The following is a 23,048-nucleotide window of genomic DNA, read 5'->3' as shown; positions in this document are numbered from 1 at the left end:
AAGGTACAACCTTGGCTATCACTGGAACACAGCCTCTGTGCTCTCAGAAAACACTTCCCAGAAGATGTCACTTCAATGATGCTAGTCTCTTCTTAATCACAGCTAATTTGTTAGCTCCAGCTAACCAGCATCAATAGTCCCAGTAATGCAAAGGTTTCACTCTAGTAGTTCTGGTATCTTGTTAATCACAGCTGATTCTTCAGCCCCAGCTAACCAGTACCACAGAATCTTCACTATCAAAATAGCAATGGCTCTGAAAAGAGTCTTTAATCTTCCCTCTGAAGTTTCACAAGCCAGGCCTCCATCTTCTGCACTGTTCTCAACATTATCTTCCAAGCTCCTACACAACATCCCACAGAGCTCTTTAACACTGAATGGATCTTCTAGCCCAAAGTTCCAAAGTCCTTCCACAGTCCTCCCCAAAACATGGTCAGGTTGTCACAGGAATACCCCACTATGCTGGTACCAATTTTGTTTTAGTCAGGCTTTTTGTATTCCTGCACAAACACCATGACCAAGAAGCAAGTTGGGGAGGAAAGGGTTTATTCGGCTTACACTTCCATACTGCTGTTCATCACCAAAGGAAGTCAGGACTAGAACGCAAGCAGTTCAGAAAACAGGAGCTGATGCAGAGGCCATGGAGGGATGTTCTTTACTGGCTTGTTTCCACTGGCTTGCTCAGCTTGCTTTCTTATAGAACCCAAGACTACCAGCCCAGGGATGGCACCACCCACCAGGGGCTCTCCCCACTTGATCACTAATTTAGAAAATGCCCTTCAGCTAGATCTCATGGAGGCACTTCCCCAGCTAAAGCTCCTTTCTCTGTGATAACTCCAGCTTGTGTCAAGTTGACACATAAAACCAGCCAGTTCACTGGCCTTGATCTTCGATAGAGGCGGGCCTTGATCTACGATAGAGGCGGGCCTTGAACTTTTGAACTTCCCATCCCAGTTTCATGAGTAAATGGACTTACAGGCCTAACCAAGTGGATATTCTAGCTGGGTATGAGGCCATATACCAGACATAATCAAATTGTGAGGGCTGGAGTAGGGTAGGTCGATGTTGGCCCTTTCTTGCTGCTGGCTTGTTGGAATCCACAGCTGGGTGATGACATCTTCCACACATCTCACACACACAAAGGCACAGTTCTTTCTCCAGGTTGGACTCAGCTTCCTACACAAGGGTCTTTGACTTCTCATCCCTCTGACCAAAGAAGCCTTAGGCACCTGCTAAACAGCCCCACATGAAGGTAAACTCAAGTCGCCTCTAACTGCATTCTGCACAGTGAAGAATTTGCCAGAAATTCTGTTCCTATCCCAGATCTGTGGAACAAGCAGGGCAGAACAGCTTGTTTTGACAAGGCCTCCAGGATACGCTACTGACAGCTCCAGAGTGTAAGGACCCCTGAAGTGCAAGGACCCTCAGGTGGGAGACAGCTTCTGCATTTGGAGGGGCCATCCTGAAGGCTGTTGGGAAAGAAGGGATAAGGGAGACTACCTGATCCTCTGTCCTTCAGTCTGGGCTGCCATTAACTCTGGGAAGACTGACTTTTCTTGATGTTGCTTGTTTTGAGAGAGTCTGGCAATATACCCTTTGCTGGCTGCAAACTTCACTGATTTCCAAATATGGGATGGGGCTACATATATATGTCACCACACCCCGCTACAGTGATATATATGTACCCCAGGCTGGCTGCAAACTCTAGTTCCTCCTGCCTCAGCCTCCTGCAGAGGGAAACATGGTAGAGGGCCTTAGCCATGAGAGAAAGGAACACAAAGGCCAATCTGTATTTCAGTTCAGTTCAGGCCAGAAGTGCCCACTGTGAGGACTGTGGGCCTCCTTCCCTGCCAGTGAGTTAACAGCTCGCCAAGGAATCGGTGTGGGGATTTATTCAGGAGACACAGGGCAGGGGCAGTGGGATGTTCTCATCCGCCTCTGCATCCAGTCCCCAGAGAAGCGGACACCCAAGAGGCTGAGGGGGTGGTGGCAGCTGGTCTGAGACAGGGATGAGGATAGCTGAGGCATTGCGGGGGCCAGAGAGCCCGTCCATATGGGGAAGCGAATGGAGGCCAAGATAGCTGGATTGCAGAGTGGTCCCTGACTCTCGCTCTCAGCCAACAAACAGGACTCTAAATGAAATGTGCCATCGTGGGTGAGGCAGGGCAGGGGCCTGAAGCAGGTTGGTTTCTGAGCAACAAAGAAAACAAGTTGAGTCAGGTGGCAGACAGTTTCCACCAGGATCCAAGCCTCTGCATATGCAGGGATATATGGCTTTATTTTAAAAAGAAACCAATGTCTTTCTTTAGCTCAAACACAGCAGTGGCCCATGGCAATCAGACGTCATTTACACAACGCTCTCGAAACTCACACCTGAAAGGCACGCGGCACAGACATCACACTTTGGGCAGCACAGTCGCCCACACAGAGTACACTTCTTACTGTGAAGTCCCCAGCTCAGAGAAGAATGGATGGCTGTGTACTGGGAGGAGGAGGGGCTTGCTCTCCCAAGCATCACGGGGTGACCGGGATTCCTCAGGATTGTGTGACTCTGGCTGGGACACTTCCAGGACCCTCTCTGCTGGTGAGGGATGTAAAGGATCTGTCCTGTCATCATCGCCCACAGGTGGGGGCGAGCCACCGGGAACCTGGCCTGTCATCGGGATCTGAGGCCCCCCACACAGACCAAGACACAAATAGCTCCCGGCCCACGCCGCTTCCAGCTCACGAGGGCTGTTTGCTCCTGTTTCTTCTCCTTTTTATTTATTATTTATTTTTAAGGGAACACGATTTGGGGTAAGAGCTGGTAGCTTTGGAAAACTTTTTCTGGTTCTCAAGAGAACAATGGCAAAATGGTGGAGAAGAAGCTCTTCCCTAGGCCTTGGCTCTCACAGTTCGAGGGAACCAGGGGCCCTCTGGAAGGATGTAACCGCCCAACCCGTGCAGGGATAAGGGAACATAGGGCTTTCCCATCCCCCTGGCTCGGGGTATATCCTAAGGCCCAGTTCAGGACAGGGACTTATTTTGGGTTAGCTCATGCTTCTTTCAGACAAGCAGATATGTTCAGATATGGTCACACAGATAAGGTGTATGTGCTCATGCGCGTGCACATGCTTGTGTGGTGATGTGGAAAGGGGTATATGAAGGCAGAGAGAAAACTAATGTTGAGACTGAGACCAGGAGAGCAAACAATAGAGTCTAGGCAACAGTTTCATTGTGCAGTGAGGTCCAGGCAGCACAGGGCAAGTCCTGCTTGCCACCGGAGCTGTTAAACAGGATTGTTCCCACCCTGCGTCAAGTTTCTCACACACTAACATTCTGACTGGGGAGGTGGGGGCACTTCCTTCCTCTGAGGGTTTTTTTGGAGGACTTCATCCCCACAGTACAGCTCTGGCCTTCCTCCCATCCCAGTCTAGCAAAAGCTTGTTGTCCAGAGGGCTGGGCTCCTTGGTTGGTGTCACAGAAGACAAGGACAAAGGTTGATGTGCTCAGCAGCCCTGCCCCTCCAACGGCGCGGGCCTGAGCCTTGGTGGACAAGTGCCCACAGGAGAGAGCGGTGGGGCAGCGAGAGGAGGGGCTGCTGGGTGGTAGTGTGTCGCAGAGGTTCTCTAGGTTGGTGGTGTTGCTCCTTCCTTGGCACCTCCCCAGGTAGCGGGTGCAGAGGCTGGAAGCTGCTCCACGGTTGCCATGGCAACCAGCCTCTTCTTTTCTCCCCCTCCTAACACCCCCCCCCCCAGGAGGCTCCAGGTGGGAGGCACAGGTTTGCTGCTGGCGCCACCAGTGTGGGAGGAGTGACTGGGCTACTCGCCAGTCGCCTCAGGTACTGAGGGCTCCAGCAGGTGGAAAGACTTGGCCTTAACAATCATCCTGATTCTAGAAATTTCTCTTTGGGTTTGAATCGCACCTCGGAGGCTTGTGTGTGTGTTCTCACCTTGCCTCTCGCATCCCGAGCTCTTCTGCAGGGCTAGCTGATGTCCTGGTTTCTTCCTGTTGAGCTCTGTAGCTTTCCCTGCTTTGGGCGTGGCCTGTAGCAGCCTTCCTCTTCAGAGAACTCGAGGGAGGAGGCCTGCAGCCAGGGTCAGCAGGAGCAGGGCCAGCAGGGGGACTCGCTGCACCGTGGCCCCTGGGGCTGGAGGGTGGGGGATGACAGGTAGTTAAGGCTGGAAGCACCAGGCCTGTGGGCGGTGGGCTTGGTGATCACACACAGGCAGCGCTATTTCTGTGTACTTTGCTAGCTCCAGACTCCTTTCTACCCCACGACAATCTTGCCTTTCCCTGGTTTCTTTACATATGCATTCCCTTCCAAATTCTACTGCATACATATTTATGTTGTTACCTCAGATCCACCAAAGACTATCATTTCGGCTTTTACATTCATGATCCCAGTCTATTTGGGTAACACACCAGAGCTCCTGTCTCAGTCATCTGCAAGCCTCCCTGTTGGACCTGGGAGGCTCCCCCCTTGACAGTATTTGCAATAGGGACCTCTTCCTCTGCTTCACCCAGGCCTGGGATCCCCTTCAATGTCCTCAGAATTTTGATTCCAAACTTCTTTACCCCTAAGATTCTGAGGTGTCTCGGGCCCTTTAAAGGATTTACCACAAGTGCTGGCACGTCAGGCCTGCTCCCCTACCTGCACCCGAGCACTGCTGAGACAACATCCCCTCCAGTGCAACCACATAGTCAGGACCCAGCCAGTCCAGGTATGTGGTTTTCTCCCGGACTGGCACCGCTCGGACTGTAGCATCTTTGAAAAGCAGGTCTTGGCTGTGATATTTGGAGGAGTCAAACATTTGAAAACCGTTCTTGTTCTGGTCGTCTCCAAACAGGTCCTGGAAACATAAAAAGTAGCTGCTATGTCTGGGCTTACAGAGCATCATAGGGACCCCAAAGAGCAAGCATTTTAGGGTCCCAAGTCTCTCAGTGGAAGCCAGTCACGTAGCCTCTGCCATGGAGGGGGTCTGGGGAAAGATGTGCATGGAGACACCATCCAGAGACACCCAGAATTGTCCCACCAGACAGTTCTTGAATGCAGAACCGACGTGGGAGACATAGCGAGTGCGGGCACAGCGACTAAACACGTGGCTGGGCCTGCCCGGCACTTCTCAGCCTTCTGGGCAATGCTTTCTCATCATTTTATGGGAATCCTTTCCAAAAAGCCAAGACAATCTCAGGGGCTTTTGCTATGTCAGCAGGAGTAAAAAAAATAGTGAGTAGCCGGTGTCGCCTCTAACCCTGTCAGTGTCACAGGAGTGATGTCACGTCCTTCCCTGATGGCAACCCTTGCATTGAATATGCTTTGGTCAGTCCCAAACAGCCAGAGGAAGATGCAACATAGTACCAAATTATCACCAGAACACAATACCACCATACCAAACATAATACCACCAAGTCAGGCATGGTGGCCTGTTCCTACAGTCCCAGGGCTCAGGAAGCTGAGGCAGAAGGATTGAGTGTTGGAGGACAGCTTGGGCTATAGATTACGCTGTGAACAACGGTCATCTAGAAAATATGCATAATGTCTGACCACTGTTGAGTAGTGACCAAGGGGGAAAGGACAAAGTGCCTGTGGTTCTCAGTCATGGAGGGGACTTATAGGTTCTCCTGAAGTCATCAACTCTTTCAGAAAAATACACACCCTCATAGCATTCATCACCATTTAACTTCAGAGAACTTGAGGGGCCAGTCAGGGGAGCCATGCCGATGAGGGAGTTGTTTCTGGAACAGGGTGACTCTGTCGGGAGAATGGGCAGAGCCAAAGGAGAAGCTGTTTCAAAGAGAAGGGGTTTGAGGCTCAGGAGAAGGGAGCCATGGCCGATGCTGTGTGCTGTGGTGTGAGGTCAGGTGCCATGATGCCCTAGAAAGCTTTGGCCCATGGATTCAGCAGTGTGTGTCAAGGTGCAGTTTAAGGGATGTAGTAAGGACTGTCTGGAGTGGCGTTACCCCGAAGAGAGACCAGGAGAAGGCTTAGCATGGGGATAGCTTAAGGAGTTTTGCCTTCCAAGGGAGTGGAGGAGCCGTCTCCAGGGAAGGGGGCTCAGGGTTTGAGTTCCTAGGCTACACAATAACAGCAGTGGCAAGGAGTGGGTTGTAACGTTCAGAGATGCAAGGCCAGGAGGGTCTGTTTGCTGCTTGTGGGTGGTGAAGCAGCTGTTTGGATGTTGCTGAGAATGGATGGCCCAGTCGAGAAGGAAAGTTAATGGTGTAGGAGACAGAGGAACGATCCCTGGGAGAATGTCCTGGCTGCGATGAAAGCCATACAATGCCGCTTAGCCGCCTCAGTTTCTTGTGAATTCTGCTCCAGGTAGGCGGAAGTCACCTTGGGGTGTGGACCCACTCCTCCCTGAGGCCACTCTCTAGCTTGGCTTACCTGGGCCTTGTCCAGAAGTCCGTACACAGTGAAGATGTTGGTGTCTGGATGGACCATGACAGCGTGGGATGGCATTTGTGCCAGGTTGCAAGCTTGGAACTGGTCTACCTCAGCCCGTGCCCCATTGGGGCACAGTAGTTCATAGTCTTGCCACCTGAGGTGAGAAGCCCAGGGCTCAGGATTGTGACCTGAGGGACATCACGGGGTGGGAAGAAGGGGAAGAGAAACCTGTGAGACCCTTCACTGGGAAGAGGTGGTGACCCCAAGCTGTGGTCTCGGCTGTTACAGGAGGGACAGGGCCCAACTGGCTGAATGTGACATTGAGGACTCAGTAGGACAGGCATGGTTACAGCCCCTGCTTATAACACAGGGTAGGGGTGAGGTGGGGACAATCACCTCCACTTTACAACCCTTTACAGTTACAAAACCAGGGAGGGCTCTTAATAAAATCGTTTCTAAGACAGGGGTTTGCAATATAGCCTAAGCTGGCCTCGAACTACGATCCTCCTGCCTCAGGCCTGCAGAGTGCCAGGATTTGAGGGCTGTGACACAACGCCAGATCTGGATATCTTTCTGGTTTTCCCTCTGGAGCAAGAATTCCTATCTGTGGGTTGTGCCCTTGAACCTAGGCATGGGGTGACTCTGAAGGCCAAGTTCTCAAACTGTAGAGGGTGTGACATCAGCCATGCATGCAAGACACAGTCCCAAGGGCCACGGCTCCTGAAGAAGCTCCCTCTGTGGCTCTTGGGTGTCTGGGCTTGGGCAGGTGACCACAGGAAATACAATTGCTTGTGTGATGAGCGTGGCTGGGTGCTGCCTCGGTGAGACTTGAGTGGACTTGTCTGCACAGGGCACTGACCTGCTTCTGACCAGTGATCAGAGGACAGCCCTCAGGTCTCAGGGCCCCGGGAATGCCTGTAGACAAGCTGAGATGCACGTATCACTCTGCCGTGGGATGTGAACTTGAATTCTGTCCCCCAAATCTGCTCTTACATTGTGACTCCTGGGGGCCCCTAGGCTCACGGGGTTAGAGGGTTCCAGACTCAGTTTCTCCTGACTACTGCCCTAAACCCAGGAACGCCCCGGTATGTGGATTGTTCTGGAGACCGGAAATAGCCCCCCCCTCCCCCGCATCCCTTACCCCCTTCCCCGCTTGATTTTTAGCTCCAACCTGAGCCCCCTCATGTACCATTTGTGTTCTCAAAGACAGTCGTGTGCTTGACGAAGGCCACGTCCCCTGTATGCTCCACAAGGCACCTGTCACACAGGAGGACAGGCTAGCCATCAGAAAGACAGTCCTGCTGCAGGGCCAGGCCAGAAGTCCGCCCCTGTGCCACAGCTGCCACTTCAGTACCTGAAGGCCCCGCTGTAGCCATAGTATCTCTCCTGGCTGCTACCCACACACTTGTTGCGGCCCTTCTCGTCTCCCACGCAGAGCGCGCACAGTGCGGAAGGGTAGTTCTTCGGGTTGTTGACAGGCACGCAGCTGGCATTGAAGAACTCGCTCACCGCTGGGGCAGAATGAAAGGATGGGATAAGGGGGCTAGGAGAAAGATGGCCAGGGAGGAAGGAGGTGGGCAGGTTGTAGCTCTACCGCCATCTTCCCACAGGCCTTGGCCTGCACTTCCTCAGGGATGGGGAGGTCATAATTTCATGCATAATTTCATGCATGATCTAGTCTCCCCATGCTTGTTCCCATGTCCGCCCTCCCACCCCCATTGTTCAGTGTGAATTCTACTTGGATTGAGGGGCAGGAACACCTGGACATATGACAAAGCCGTGGAGGGCGCACACCTAGGACCGTGTCAAGAACAGGCGACCGGTTAGGGTTGTCTCGCAAGGCCCCAGCCCTCAAAGCTCACCATCTCCCCCATCAGATCCCACAGAGCTTCGGGTCTGTGTCCCTCAGAGAGCGATACCTGTGAGAACATCACAGTCCTTGGGCCGGATGAAGCCCCGCTGGATGAGGGAACCTATGGGCACCTCCCAGCCTGCCGGGCTGCCCAAGTGGGCGTGGCAAGAACGCTTGCCTCGGAGCTCGTCCAGGGTGAAGGAGTAGGAGCTGTCCCTTCTTGCCACAGCCACCACAAAGTAGGAATTGCTCCTGTCCTCCTCTGCAGGGAGGTGAAAGGGACCTCTTGTCAGAGCTGGGACTCATGCCTCAACTCAACTGTCCCCTCCTATTTGAGAGCTGTGCTGTCTCATCTTGGGGCTGCACAAGCCCAGGCTGCTTTAGGGGGTCCCGTTGTCCCCGCTCTTTGCTTGGCTGAAACACCCCAGAAGCCCTCTCCCCCCCCCCCCCCCCCCCCGTGGTCTTCCTCACACCCAGCTGGTTGTTTTTTTTTTTTCTATGTGAGAAAAGCAGGCATGGCTGAGGCCTGCAGACATATTCTCAAAGCCCAGAGATTTCTCACAGCCAAGTGGAAGGGACTAAATCAATGTCCTAAGGTCTATCCTTAAGAGGACAAAGTCAAGCCCAAACAACCGAGAAGGTGTGAATGAGTTAACAAGCAAGTGGCTCTACTGTCACTGTCAAGTCAGGGAGAGGACAGGGTCACCCTTGCCAACTGTGGGGTGGTCTCTGTGTATAGCCTGGGTTGGCCGGTAAGAAGGGCTTTTATGTTGTTAATGAGGAATTTGAAAATCTAAAGACTATGACCAGGCTCTGCAAAGACTAGAATAATTCCTTGACCCTGTCCAGAAAGTCTGTAGGTGTTTAGAGGTACACATAGCACAGAGGGGTAACTGAGGCTGGCTTCTGGACAGAAGGCTGGCAGAAGGCTCGGGATGAAGCACTGAAGGGAAGTTGGAAGTTCTTATAGACAGTTTCAGAGTTACGAAAGAATCAGCCACCAGGCAGGGACAGGAATACGCACCAGCATACAGCTCCCCGGCTGCCGGAACCAGGCCATATACCTTTCCTGCCCTGTAAATGTCCTCGCCCCTCAGAGTCACAGCATCGATGTGCCCAGCCTGCAGGGGACAGAGGGAGGCTCACTATGCTTCTGGATGGCAGGAATCCCCAGAGATGGCAGGGCTCTTCCCCTCTTAGGGAAAAGAGTTAGCGAGCTCAGCCTCTCTCCCATTGGAAGTCACCCCAGTTGGGAGAACCCCATTCTGTCCCTACCTTGTCCCTTCCTGAGTTTGTGAAGATGCCAGGCCCAGAGGTTGCTGAAAGGCTAAGGTCAGCCAATACAGGCTGGTGGTTTCCCCAGTTTTTCCTCTACACAGCACTGCCTTTGCCCTACTGCTTGGTCCCCAGGGACTGCCACCTCCCGGAGGCCTGAGAACCCTTAGCAGTCTTCCATGGGTAGCATCTCTTCCATGGGTAGCACACTTCCTGGGCAAAACACAGCTGCTATGGCAGGCTGGCCCCGAGATTCAAAGATGACAGTCCTGGGGTCCCAGGGTTCCCCCGAGTGTTAGGAACAGGGCGTCAGAGAAGGCAGCAGGCAGCAGCTCTTCTCTCAGAATACATTGACCTCACCCCTTCCAGGCCACCTACACCCCACCCTGCTCGCTCATTCTAAAGCAGATACTAGACTAGGGTTTATGCGGTAATAAAGCCACAAGTATATGACAAGGCACAAGAAAGGGGCCAGACTGGGGAAGAGGGACCTAGGCACCCTGAGGGTGCCCCACACTACTACAGGTGTGGGCTGCAGGTAGTGGCGTTTGTCTTAGTGGGTGCATCTCTAAGACTTTCTCCTTACTCAGTTTCTGATACCTTCTGTGATACCAAGGGGGACACAGAGCCTGAACACAGAGCCTGGGTCTCAGTCACTGTGGAATTCAGGAAAGGGAAGTCGGAGCAATACTAAACATCATCTGCAGAGTCTGGGATGACAGAACTGAGGCTCGCTGAGCCTCTTCCTGGGTTTCTGAGGGTGGCTGGGAAGGGTCTCCACAGGCCTGGGTGTCTCTTTCCCTGGCTCCTCTCAATCCTGTCAAGGCTGTGTGGATGCATCTCCAGCCCAGAGGCAGCTGATCCTGCCCCTTCTCAGAAAGAGCTACCCAGAAAGAGCTAGGCCAGTCTGCCAGGCATTGGGGAATAGATCTCCTCTCTTCCCGGCCTCCCTTTGCCTTAGTGTCCAGTCAAGGAAGCCAGGAGGATAGACCCGAGGGGGACTGAGCAAGGGTTAGAGCTTTACTTGTGAGTTAGTGGGTACCAAGGCACCGGAACGGGTCATAGCAAGTGCTCAGGAAAAGACCAAAACCAAATGCAGGAAACAGAAATACCAAGCATTCTTCCTATCCCTTCATATATAGGATGCAATTTTCATACATTCCTATTAAATTTTGTGCAGTAGATCTTCAAACACAATGAAATCTATTTCTAAGTGTGGGTTGCCAACAGAAACATCTAGAAAATGGTGATCTCCCACTCTCACCATGTATGGGGGAAAGAGGTTCAGAAGAGAGAAGGGACTTTCTCAGATGGAAGGTCTGTTCTCAGCCAACTGTGGTCTTTCCTCCTGCCTTCCTCTGTGAGCTTGTCACAGGACCCTCTCCCTGCCCTTACCACATAGGCGCGAGAGATGGGGATTATACCAGGCACTACATACAACTGCCCCCTCCCTAGCCCACTGCAGCGCACCTGGATCAGCTCCATGCAGTGCTCAGGGGACTCGGCCGACACACACTGAATCTCCGGCTTGAGACTCTGGCGGCTGAAGGCCACAGCCATATCTCCACACTTCTGGATCTCGGGCGCTGACAGCACACACCAGCGCAGGTAGTGGGGCAGCCCTGTGTAGGGTGCACATGGGGGCTAGTACATCGACAGGAAGCCTTTCAAATCAGGCTTCAAGTCAGAGAAATTCTGAGTGGTGGTCTTAGCCGTGTGACCAGCTTCCTCAAATGGAAAGCTGAGATGCTTGAGATAGACTGGCTGCTGCGTACTGAACTTAGTCTGGCATTCTATTTCCCTGGCTATAGGTGGGAGAGACGTAGGGATGAGGGCAGGAGGCAGGAAAGCCCACACATAGGCTCCTGCAATAATCCAGGGGCGAGATAACTCCCTAAGTCCCTAAGGTGAAGAGGGAGGAGTGGGAGGCTGTGAAGTCAGAGTTGACGGCACACAGCAGTTCTAAAACAGGCTCAGAGGACCCAAGCCCCAGGCCCTGGAGAGTCTTGCAGGGTTAGGGTTCCATCGGTCTCGCTATGGGATTGCTTCCTCTCCAAACCTCCAAGTGGCAAAGAGACAGGTTCTCCAGGGGCCACAGGGCACACTCTAGACTGCCTAGATAGGTGTCTTGCCCTAGCAAGCCTGGCAGAGAATCCCACCACGTTATGCCCAGGGAGGGATGCAGGCACAGGAGGACTCACGGTTGGGATCACAGAGGAGCCCCTTCATGGCCTGCAGGTATTCCTGGCCCAGCCAGGCCCCGTAGTTCTGCGTGGCAATGGGCACAAGCTCCAAGGTAGAGTCTTTGAACAGCAAGTTCTTCTGGCCGTAGGCTTCGGAGCTGAACATCTGGAAGCTGCTGTCTTCGTGGCTGAACAGAAGCTGTATGTGAAGGGTAAACATCGGGGTGGCGAGGCTGCCGCGGGCCACATCCTTTCCTCCCGAGTCTGTCACCTGGAACTTCTCCCTGCAACCTCACAGGGCCTTCCCCGATGCTCTGCTCCGTCCACCTCTACCTCATCAGCCCCCACCCTTTGATCACAGGGCTTGTGGTCCAGGTCTAGAGGGTCATAAGCAAAGGTAACGACTGGGCAGTGGCTGGCATTGCAGGGTCTCTACAAAACGTGGCTTGCCGCAGTTAGCCAACGGCACAATTGCTATCTTACGTGCACACAACTGTGGTTTGGATTGTCAGTGGCACACGTAGGAAGGGCTACTACTGAGGAGCGCTGAGGCTGCGGCGTGCCCACGCTCTACCTATTCCACCCACCCTGCCAGCTTGCAAAGCACTGGCCTCTCACACTGACCTCGGTTGATGGCGACATCTGGGTCAGTTCCAGATGGAGTCGTCCTCACCCTAAGGGCCCCAGTGCTCTCTGGGAGCTCAGCATGCCACCTCACCTGGCCTTCGTTGAGCAGTTGGAATACGAGACCTCCATCCATGTCACCCCTGACCACCACAGCATGAGCAGGCACCTTGGCCAGGTGGCAGCGTCTCCACTCAGTGATGTCGGCCCGGCTGCCATCCCTGCACAGTAGCTGGAAGTCCTCCGACATCAGGGCCTTGCCCCAGGAAGGCAGGGTTTTCCCTGGAAGGTAGGAACTGGGGAGTCAGCTCCTGCATTCATAGAGGCTGGGAGGGCAGAGGGGGGTGGGAGAGGGGTCTGGAGGAGGCGGGGTGTGGGGACCTAGCACTCAAGCTGAGAGCTCTTTAGCTGTACACACCGCCTTTTCTGTATACTTTCTACCTGCCTCCAGTTTATGTTAAGATGGATTTGAGGGAGCGTGCCATAATACAACACACAAATATGGCTGCTTACGGAGGGTAAGATGAGAAAGGTAAATGTAGCAAAGTAGGCAGGGTGCAGGGGCAGGGAACAGCAGCATGGTATACGGTGCAAGGAGCAGGGGTAGAGGGGAAGGTGCAGGGGGCAGGGGCAGGGGTAGGGGAGAGGGTGCAGTGTATGGGGACAGGGTGCAGGAGGCACAGTGAATCACCCCTGACTGACAGACTCTCCTCAGAACTGTGGTCTCCAGGGAGAAGAGTAATTCCCCAGACTTTGCCCAAAGCTTCACACAGTACTGTTCTGGTTTATTCTCCCTTATGGTTATTTTTCTAATTCACTCATGCTACAATGTTGATTAAAAAAACAAGGTAGAATATAAAGCTTATATCACGTGTATGGGTGTTTAGCACGCATGCATGTCAATGTACCGTGTGTGTGCCTGATGCCTATGGAGGCCAGAAAAGGGTATTGGATCCCTGGAACCAGAGTTACATCCTAACCAGGCAAAAGTTGGGACGTGGCTGCAGGTTGGTGGGGGGAAAACTAAATCTTGCGGCACATAATCTCAACTTCAGTTTAGGGAGGAAAAAAAAAAATCTGCTGATCTTCAGGCAACTCCACCCTGAGGGGCTGTTCCAGCTATGCGTGTTATCCTAGCCACTTGCTTGCAATCCTCCTGCCTCAGCCACCCAAGTGCTGGGATTATAGGCACGTGGCCCTGTGCTTGCCTGAAAGTTCTAAAGGTCACCCTACTACAAAATTAAAAACAAAACAAACAAAAAGCCTTACCAGACCAACCCATCTAAAGCTAGACCTGGTCTAGGAAAAGGCCAGGTCACAGGTCAGCCACAAGGGACAGCCACAAGGGACAGGACAGCCTACAATGTCTAGCGTGGGGCTTGCAGACTTAAGTGGATCGAGACAGAACCCAGTGCCACAGTTAGAGCCCTGCTTGCCCCGACCCTTGCTGCACCAAGCAGGAATGCCGATGGTGAGACCCGTCTTAGCTCAGTACACAGACTATGGAACTTGTCCAGAGTTCCCCAAGAAGACGCAGAACAGCGCTAGACCGTAGTGCTGCAAACCATCTGGGGTCAACCTGGGCATCTGAGCCCGACGACCCTCACCATCAGTGTTCTCCAACACTGTGCTGTGCTTCACGAAGGCCACGTCACCAGCTCCTTCCGCCAGGCACCTGCGTAGGAAAAGCCGTGAGCCTGGGCGGGACACAACCCCTGCCGCGGCCACTCAGTTCTGCCTGATCCCTGCTACAGCCCTTCAGTCTCTCCTACCGTCTACCCTGGGTGTTTCGCCAGAGCCGCAGGGCGCGTCCCTAGCGGGTATATTTTACAGTTTTGCAGTTCTGTGCGGCCTGCTCCCAGAGAGTTGGCTGTGTGGCTTTGCCAAGTTGTGGTCTCATCCGAACCATCATGAGTCACGTGGGCCGGGAAGGTAAGTGGGGCGGGGCTCCTCTGAGGATTAGGGGTCTCTTACAGTCAGTGCAGGCCCTGTGCTGCCTCCCTTGGCCTGCAATCCAAACCCCAGACACCCAAGGTATTTTGAAGAGGACTCGTCTCTGATACAGGGGACTGGACTAGAAGGCCTCTCATGCCATTCCCAAATATTCTGAGTGGAAAGGATGGTGACTTCCATATATTCTCCCAATATGGGAGGCAGGTTGGGAACTACTGGGCAATGGGATGTCTTGGGTCCCCACAGTCAGAAATTAAGCAGACTGGACTGGTGGGGGCGGGAGGAGGGGAGGTATCAGAATGGAGGCCTCTGAGGGCAGATAGCCAGGGACATGGGGAAGTAATAAGGAGGACCTGTGGCCTCCTGTGCCCCTAGCCACCAATAAGCCTCCCACCCTGGGTGTGGACACCGAGGACTGATTCCTACAGGGACTGGAAACTCTCCTGTGAGACACGGGATTAAGCATAAGCCCTTTAGACTCTCTCTTGAGTCATGGAAGGCTAAAGTGTCAGTCAGGACCAGCAGAGAGAAAGGCCAGCTCCAGTGTCCAGTCACACCCCACCGCCCTCTCCGATGGTCAGACATCAGAATGGGGACCCAGGAGCAGCTTGAGATGGCTTTTTCCATTCTCTTTGGCCAGACCCCCCTACCCCCCTTTTCCAAATACACCAAACTTGTTGACTTTGTGAGCAAATTCAGCCTGGCACCTTCCGGTTTCGTGTTTATAAACTAGCCCAGCTCTGTATAAAGGGTTCTTTGATGCTCTACAGCCCAAAGTCACTTCCCTGCACCCCTGAGTTTCTCTTGCTGCACCCTGCCCCAGCCCCCCTCACCGGAAGGCTCCACTGTAGTCATAGTATCTCTCTAGGGGACTCTTGTCACACACGTTGTGCCCAGAAGAGTCGCCACGGCAGAGGCGACAGAGGGACTCGGAATGGCTGGTCTCTCCTGTTCCAGGGACACAGCTGCCTCCAAAATAATCACCAACGGCTGTGGGAAGGAGCACAAGGAGGTCACGGACCCCACCCTGCAGAGTCAAGAGAGGCGTCGGCCAGTCTACACCTTTCAGAGTCAAGTGAAGAAACATGGGGGACTGGATCACACCAGCGTTCGCAGACTGGGACCCGGGTGGGGCTGTTGCTGTGACCGAGAAATAAAACGTTTTCTCTAAATGTCTTCACAGCATAGCTGAAGGCAAACTGGATTCTGCTCTCACTGTAGAGTTCATTTTCAGAGCAGTGGCCAGCAGTCTTACCAAAGGGGGGGTGCGCAGAGATCGAAGAAGAGGTCTGGGCAGTCAAGCTGTCTGACCTGCAATTTTTGTGGAGTTTGCGTTTTCTTTATTTACTCTTTTCTTCATTAGCAAGGCTCCAGAAACACCTTTTATCAAATGCTTGCCCTCATGACTGGTAATTGGCCACCCGAGACACTGTGGATTTTGGCTCTCCCAGGTTGTCAGTTACACCATGGGGGGGGGGCACAGCCACTTCGGGGCTTTTATGGCTGAATTCAGCTGTTTGGGGTCCTGAAGATGTAGTTTCTCATTCTGGAGCGCTCGGGACACATGTCTAGACAGAGACCGCCCTCAGCAGCCCACACCAGGCTGATCTCTTCTTGGTCCTCTTCCTACTACTGTGGTTGGGTCCTGCACCACCTGGCTGTGTTGTCTGAGACTTGGGAATGAGCAAACCTGGGGTCAGGTAGTAGCCAGCCAGCAGAGTGGAGGGCGTGGCTTCGCTGGCTGCAGTCGGGGAGGCTCCTGAAGGAGGTGGGGCTTTGCAGGTTCCCAGGGGGCACGGGATGAGGGGCGGGGCGGGGGAAGGGGAGAGGGAGAAAGAGAAAGCTGGGCCTGAAATTCTCACCTTTGAGCACATCACAGCCCATCACTGACAGATGGCCGCTCTCTACGAGGTAACCCACAGGCACGTTCCAGCCCACAGTCCGGTTAATGCCTGTGTGGCAGGACTTGACGCCCTTCAGGGTGTTGATGGTCACATTGGAATTCCTCCTGACCACAGCCACGGCATAATAGGAAGTCCCAATGTCTAGGAGGCGAGAAGTGAGGGGTGAGGACAGCAAAGGTGATGACACAGGAAGCTGCAGGGAAGGCAGGCTGTGGGGGATGGTCTTCGGTGGAAGTGTGTGTCTGTGTGCGCTCGCGCGAGCGTATGTGTGTCCGTGCGTGTGCAGATGAGCACAGGCATGTGTGCTTGCCTTTCTCACTGAGAGCTGGAAGGCGCGATCTATCTCATCTCACCACAAGATTCGCCCCCACCGCGCCCCTCCTCCTCCACCTCATGAACTTGGAGAGAGACAAGTCGTTCATTCAACTGCTCCCATTTGTCTCAAGCCACCTGGCCATAGCTGGGTCTCCATTTGCTCAAGTTAGGGAAGCCTTCGGTCCCCAGAAGCTCTTAGGAGAACTTGGAGCTTTGAAGGCGGGGCACTGTGGTTGAGGAGAGAGCAGAGCTGAGGGAGGAGACTAACAGGGCTCCCTGCAGTAGGAAAACCTATGTCAAGGTGCTGAGCAGTAGGGATGGAAGTGGGGAGACACGGGGAGCTTGTGATGAGACCCGAAGTCACTAAAGACCCTGTACAGCTCTCGCCATGTTGGCTCTGCAGTCCCTCGAGACTCCCCGGGGCCCACTGTGGAGAAGGGCCATTCAGAAAAGGCACATAGCTCATCTCCAGGAACTCTCCTCCTCCGCCCCTCTCTGACATACTGTGTGGTCATGCGATGATCAGAGCACGCTTGGGTTTGAGAAAATTGAGCAGCTGCCTCTCTCATTAGTGACTGGAGCCATCAAGGCCTCGCCCACCAGGACCATCGTTGGAGTCCTGCCCTGCCAGCTTTCCTCTGCACTTCTCTGTAGGCTCCCTGATATTTCTTTCTCTTGGCTTTTTTTTTTTCTTTTTTTTCCTTTTTTTCTTCATAGCACTTAACCTGAGGGGAACTGAGGTTTGGGGTGCGTGCTGGGTATCTGACTCTTGCTGTTGAAAAAGGGCTTCCCAGCCACAGAACAGGAGCCAGGGGACAGTGGGTGCTTGATGCGGTGCTGAGTTAACCACAGGAAGACCTAGGCTGAGGTCCGTGAGCCAGGGCTGTTGGTGGCCTTCGAGGGAAGGTTCCCTGGGCTGGACTATGTCCTGTGTCATGGGACTGTTACAGATTCCATTAGCAGCCAGCCGGAGTGTGAAGAGACTTGGTGGAGGCTCCATTCGCGATCGGCAAGGCAGAGGGATCAGGCCTTAGTTAGGCTCATGGAGGCGAATCAGAGCTTTAGTGACAGTTCAGAGGCCTTTGCAAAGACGGGAGGGGCCCAGGAGCTCATGAGAGGATTTGAGGAATGCTCTGCTGACTGTAGAGGCCGGGCGTTGGACAGACAGAGAGACAGGGAGACAGAGCTGGTCCAGATAGAGGGAGGGAGTCTATGATGGAAGGTAAGTCTGCTGTGAGACATGCGAAATGGGGTGAGTGTTTCTGCTGCTCTCATCGCTCCTGTCCCCAGCCCCAGCCCCCACAAGCTGCCTTTGACAGGGGCACTGAAGTGTGTGTATCTTTTTTTTTTTTCTTTTTTCTTTTTTGTTTTTTCGAGACAGGGTTTCTCTGTATAGCCCTGGCTGTCCTGGAACTCACTTTGTAGACCAGGCTGGCCTCGAACTCAGAAATCTGCCTGCNCGAGACAGGGTTTCTCTGTATAGCCCTGGCTGTCCTGGAACTCACTTTGTAGACCAGGCTGGCCTCGAACTCAGAAATCTGCCTGCCTCTGCCTCTGCCTCCCGTGTGCTGGGATTAAAGGCGTGCACCACCATGCCCGACTTGAAGTGTGTGTATCTCTGGGCACCTTGGTCACCAGGCACCTACCTGCCCATTGGATTCCACCCAGTCCTGCCCCAGACATGGCACTGCCCCTTAGTAAGGACCCAGTGGACAGAAGTTGGGGGGGGGAGGGTGTTGTCGGGCCACCCAGGAAGAACAGACTTAGCCTCTGAGTCCCTGGTTCTCCCACTTAAAGGTTTCAAATGAGAATGAGGGGGTTCTCAGAGGGCTGGCTAGCTGGACCCCCAGAAGAATTCTGTGGAGCTAGTGACTAGCTACGGCTTCAGGGTCACATGGCCAGACTGGCTTCTGTGAGGGATCTTTGCTTCTTCCCACCCCAGGCCCCTTACCTTGGTCATAGACTTCCCCCACCACTGGCTTCAGGCCGTGTTCCTTCCCCGCCTCATAGATGGCCCCTCCATCCAGGGTGATGGCATCTGCTTTTTGGTCCTAATGGAGAATGAGGGTCAGTCAGTCCACTCAGCCAGCACTCGGTGACATCCCAGAGCCCCCCAGGAAGCACGGGAGGGGCTACACAGCCTTCTTCATCTGGCCCAGGAGCCTGATCTTGGCCCTGACCTAAGGGCCCAGGGCTTCCTTCATCAGGCCAAGACCTTACACTGCATCTCCACATTTGCTCTTTAAAAAGTTAGTTGTTAATTTTACAGGAACGCCACTGATGTGTGCAATGAAAAACCAGTAGACACAAAATGGAGCCGTAGCAGAAAGCGTCCTTTCGTGGTAAAGTTCTCAGCTTCTCGCCCCAGTCCCTAACCAGCTTTTCCCTGGACAAAAAGCTGTCCTGAGAAGTTCGGAGGTGGAAGCTGAGAGGCATGGTTAGTCATTGCAGAGACTTCTGCCCCCAGAGAGGGTTGAGCCCACTAGCTGATTATTCCCAGAGGCCTCCGGGGGGCCAGACTGTAATGAAGACCCAGTACCTGTCCTGTGGTGACTACCTTCGCCATCCTGTCCTGCTGAGGTCTCCCATCACCCAAACTTGCCTTCCTACCTCAGTTTCTCAGGGCTCTGGAATGTGGGTCTCTTCGCCTGGACCTGGCAAATCTCATTCTGGAAAGCCTCACGGCAGTGAGTGACCACGAGGATGGGCCATGACGTCACTATGTTGGTTACCTTTTTTTTTTTTTTTTTTTTTAAACTTCCCTTGAACCTGACACAAGCTAGAGTCACCTGAGAAGAGGAAACCTTTGCTATCAGACTAGCTTGTGGAGCATTTTCCTGATGGATGGTTGATATGGAAGGGCCAGCCCAGTGTGGGCCAGACTGTCCCGGGGCAGGTGGTCCTGGATTGTATAAGAAGGCAAACTGAGCAAGCCAGGAGGAGCGAGCTAGTGAGCCCCCACTCCTCCATGGCCTTGGCCTCAGTTCCTGACACGAGGTTTTTGCCTTTAGCTGCTGGTCTGTCTTCCTTTCATGACGGACTATGATCCGGAAGCTGAAACGAACCCGTTTCCTTCCAAGTTGCTTTAGGTCACGATAAATACCACAGCAGTAGAAACCCAAGCTGGGGGGGGGGTAGTGGCATATGACTTTAGTCCCAGCACTCCGGAGGCAGAGATAGGTGGGTCTATTTCTGAGTTCAAGGCTAGCCTGGTCTACAGAGGATGTTTCAAGAAAGCCAGGGTTACACAGAGAAACTCTGTCTTGAAACCACACACACACAAGGGAAGCAAGCAAGCAAGGACAGCCACCATGGCTTGCTCTCTCCCCCGCGAGGGAGTAGCATCCCTGCCCTCATGCCGGAAGGGCCTTCGTGTCCCACCAGGGATTTTCTCCCCACTGGTGCCCGTCTGGACTTCAGCCCCTCCTCACCTCCCACTTGGCAGGAAAAAGTCAGGAGCTTGCTGCTAGGGAAACTCAGGAGATTGTATCACCGACCCTGGCAGGGGACCATCGGCCCCTTTCCCAGTGAATGGGCCTGTTGTGTATTCCTCCTGAGTCAGAGCCCTCTTGTCTGGGCCAGGGGTGGGGAACAGTCGGAAGGGAGAGGCCTCACCTTGATGAGCTGGACACAGTGGTCAGCGGAGGTGCCCTGGACGCAGAGGAGGGAAGGCTGAATGCCAGCTCCCTGGAAGGCCTTGCTCATATCCTTGCACTTCTGCTGCTCTGGATCTGAGATGGTACACCACTGCACCTCCATCACACAGAGGACTGTGGGGCAGGACAGCATTTCCTCACATAGCCAGCCCGCCATGACCCCAGCCGCCTGGATGGCCAATCCCCTGACACACAGCCTTGTACTCCCATGGAGAGGCAGCCGCACAGAGGCAGGGCAAATTGGTGCTAGGACTCATAGTTTTGCAGATGGCTGGCTCATAACCTAGCCCATCGCGGAGCAGTGAGAAATCCCTTCCAAAGAGTGAGCACTGGCCCCAAGTCTCAACAGGGGTTGTGGCCCACAAAATCCTGTCTCTTCCCCAAAACGTATTGTCCTAGGATCCCACCCCAGCTGTGTCCCTGCCCCTCCACATAAGAACTTGATTACATGACAGAGGGAGTAATTGTGCCCTGTCATCTGCGATGGGGCAGGGTCAGAGGCCCCTTTCAGGGGAAGGTGTGACAAGCAAGGGGATGGGTAGGTGGTTCAGGATTCTTCTCCTCTAACTGGTGATGTCAGGAGACCTAGCAGGTGAGACCCCACCTTCAGCGTTAGAAGTCATCTTATGCAGAGCCTCTGCGTGGGCTTCCTTTTGTGCCCCTTGACCTGATCAGGTCAGAGTACTAGGGATTGTCCCAGCAGGGGCCCAGAGAAAGGGGTTCCAGAGTTCCTCAGGGTGGGTGACATTGCAACCAGGACCCTCTGGAGGCCTATATATCTGGAATTTGCCTTTGGGGCACTATTTTCATTTGGGGGACAGGTCCTTTCTGCTGACAGCCTGCCTTCTATCTTCACCAGGGGTCAAACTGTAGCTGCCTCACAGACTGGGGACCACCTGAACATTCTATTTCCTTACTCTGCTATAGGGCTTAGGGCACTCAGACCTTGTCCCCAGACTCCTCCTCCTCCTCCTCCTCCTCCTCCTCCTCCTCTTCCTAGCTCTCTTTTTCCTGTCCCTTAAGCTCCCTCCCACCATCCACACCAGACAGCGGTTCCCCCCTCCCCGCCCCGCGCACCCCGGGACTTCTTCCCTGACATCTGGCATGATTTTTCCAGGCCTGGCTCAAAGCTGCCTCCTTTAAGAAGCCCTCTGGAAGTTGTGCTGAGCCCTGGTAGGTGCCTGGGGACTGCAGGCGCAGCACCACTGCTTAGCCCTATATCCTCCCTCAGGGACACTCTCACCAGTGCGCAGGGACAGGAGTAGCCAAAAAGTCACGCTCAGGAGCCTCATGGCAACGTTGGGTTGGCTGGGGTGCTGGCAGGTCCGTCCTGGCTTCCTCCTCCCTGGTCTCTCTGGCCTTCACTATTTAAGCGTAGCCAGGGGAGAGTCCACGCCCCTCAACACACCCTGCACTGAACACCTAGGCTGACCAGCATGGCCTTCGCTTTCTCTCTGGCATCCCCTGCTGACGCCTCCTCTGCCCCCTGCCGGTCGGTCCAAGGTTTGCTGACCCGACCTAGCTACTCCCTGGCTCTTTGTCCTCAACAATTTGCCATTTCAGACCATCCTTTTCTGTGCTAGAGGACCCCAGTGTCACATTGTACTGGACAGGGACACATTCAGAATTGGAAGGAAAAGAAGTCCGAGGGTCAGAGTCCGAGCTTGGGGAAGGCTGGTCCCCTAGCTCACTGCTACCACCTTTCACACACAGTGCACGCAGGATCTGGAGACCTGAGGATGGATCCATCCATGATTTTGCAGACATTCTCAGAGACTCATCTCTCAGGCACTCTGGACCATGTCAAACTGGCAGTTAACACTGTTACAGAAGGTTACTTTTCCGAGTGGGCGATGAAGTTTTATAACTAATGTTAACAACCGTGACTAACAACTGGTGCTGCTGAGGGGCAAAGGATGAGATTGGCTGTGGACTGGGATGTGGCTGCTCCCCAGGGCATTGCTGGGCAGCTGCAGTGGTATGGTGAAGCCCAAGGCCTGGCCAGGAATCTAGATCCTCGGTGTGTGTGTGTGTGTGTGTGTGTGATCTTTAAATATTTTTTTATAATTTTATTTATTTTTCTGTGTCTGTGTATTTGTGGAAATCAGAGAACAACTTGTGGGAGTTGGTCTTCCCCTTCCACAATGTGGATTCCAGGGATCAAGCTCAGGTCATCAGGCTGGGCAGCAGCTGAGAGCACAGAGGTCCTTGTGCTCACAGAGAAGCATCAAGAGACCCAGGAATGTTAATCACACAGGGATGTCTCCTTAATGGGGGAGATAAAAGTCAAATACTTGCAAATCTCATATTCCATGCAGAAAGCTGGGAGTGAGAGTTGTTAATGACCTGGTGACCGTTCTGCTATCTATGGGACACCCAAATCCCCCAGAATGATTATCCCAGACTCCTCCTCTTCTGGATTATCCTAGCCTGGGAGATGTCACATGTACTGCATGGCCTACTGATCTTTATGTTTCAGCCAGTCTCTAGGCCTTTTTAGCTCTAGAAGCCACCCTCATAGTCATATGTACTCTGTAGAAGAGTTTTTATGTAGTCACACTTTGAGCTATCTTGAACACATGGAATTGGATGGATTGGACTGATCGTTGCCTGGAAATCTTTTCCCACATTGTACTGTGTTTTAGATACACTGACAGTGAGCCGCCTGGCATTAGACTTCCTGAAGTCTGATCCAGGTTGATGAAGTCGATTTGCACTGAGTTTTCATCTCTTTTCACACAGTTCTCTTCCCTGGGTGACACCTGCAGAGACCCCCTTGCAGCCCACCCCTCACAGTGCTACTCATGGCTCAAGAACAGGCGGCCTAGATTTTAGCTTCTAAGAGCCTGAGTTTGTGAAGCTGGAAAGCAATGGGTGAATGGTCCTGTTATCATCAGGTCTCAGTCCTGTTTTACATAA

The 23,048-nt window shown here is 53.5% G+C and overlaps 1 protein-coding gene across 1 annotated transcript; it reads right to left on the bottom strand.

The window, feature by feature from the left end:
* Positions 1–2,228: 2,228 nt before the first annotated feature.
* On the bottom strand, positions 2,229–21,538 carry Meltf (melanotransferrin). The gene is made up of 16 exons (XM_021209843.1): positions 21,373–21,538; positions 20,089–20,243; positions 18,425–18,524; positions 16,117–16,299; positions 15,088–15,244; positions 13,909–13,976; positions 12,396–12,583; positions 11,696–11,876; positions 10,965–11,116; positions 9,244–9,340; positions 8,287–8,481; positions 7,722–7,878; positions 7,557–7,624; positions 6,368–6,555; positions 4,631–4,829; positions 2,229–4,120 (listed from the first exon to the last, which is right to left on the bottom strand). The coding sequence occupies exons 1-16, from the start codon at positions 21,419–21,421 to the stop codon at positions 4,041–4,043; spliced, it is 2,217 nt and encodes a 738-aa protein (XP_021065502.1). The 5' UTR covers positions 21,422–21,538; the 3' UTR covers positions 2,229–4,040.
* Between the last annotated feature and the right edge of the window lie 1,510 nt (positions 21,539–23,048).

This window comes from Mus pahari, chromosome 12, assembly GCF_900095145.1.
Source record: "Mus pahari chromosome 12, PAHARI_EIJ_v1.1, whole genome shotgun sequence".
NCBI classification, from domain to species: Eukaryota; Metazoa; Chordata; class Mammalia; order Rodentia; family Muridae; genus Mus; species Mus pahari.
Note: the sequence above shows the minus strand (reverse complement) of the source record. Positions and strands in the feature narration are given on the sequence as shown.

Coding starts and splice junctions, on each gene's coding strand:
- Meltf (XM_021209843.1), bottom strand. CDS start 21,421: ATGAGGCTCCTGAGCGTGACTTTTTGGCTACTCCTGTCCCTGCGCACT. Junction 11,117..11,695: donor GCTCCTCTGTGATCCCAACC/GTGAGTCCTCCT, acceptor CACCCTACACAG/GGCTGCCCCACTACCTGCGC. Junction 4,121..4,630: donor TCAGCAGTGCTCGGGTGCAG/GTAGGGGAGCAG, acceptor CTCCAGCCCCAG/GGGCCACGGTGCAGCGAGTC.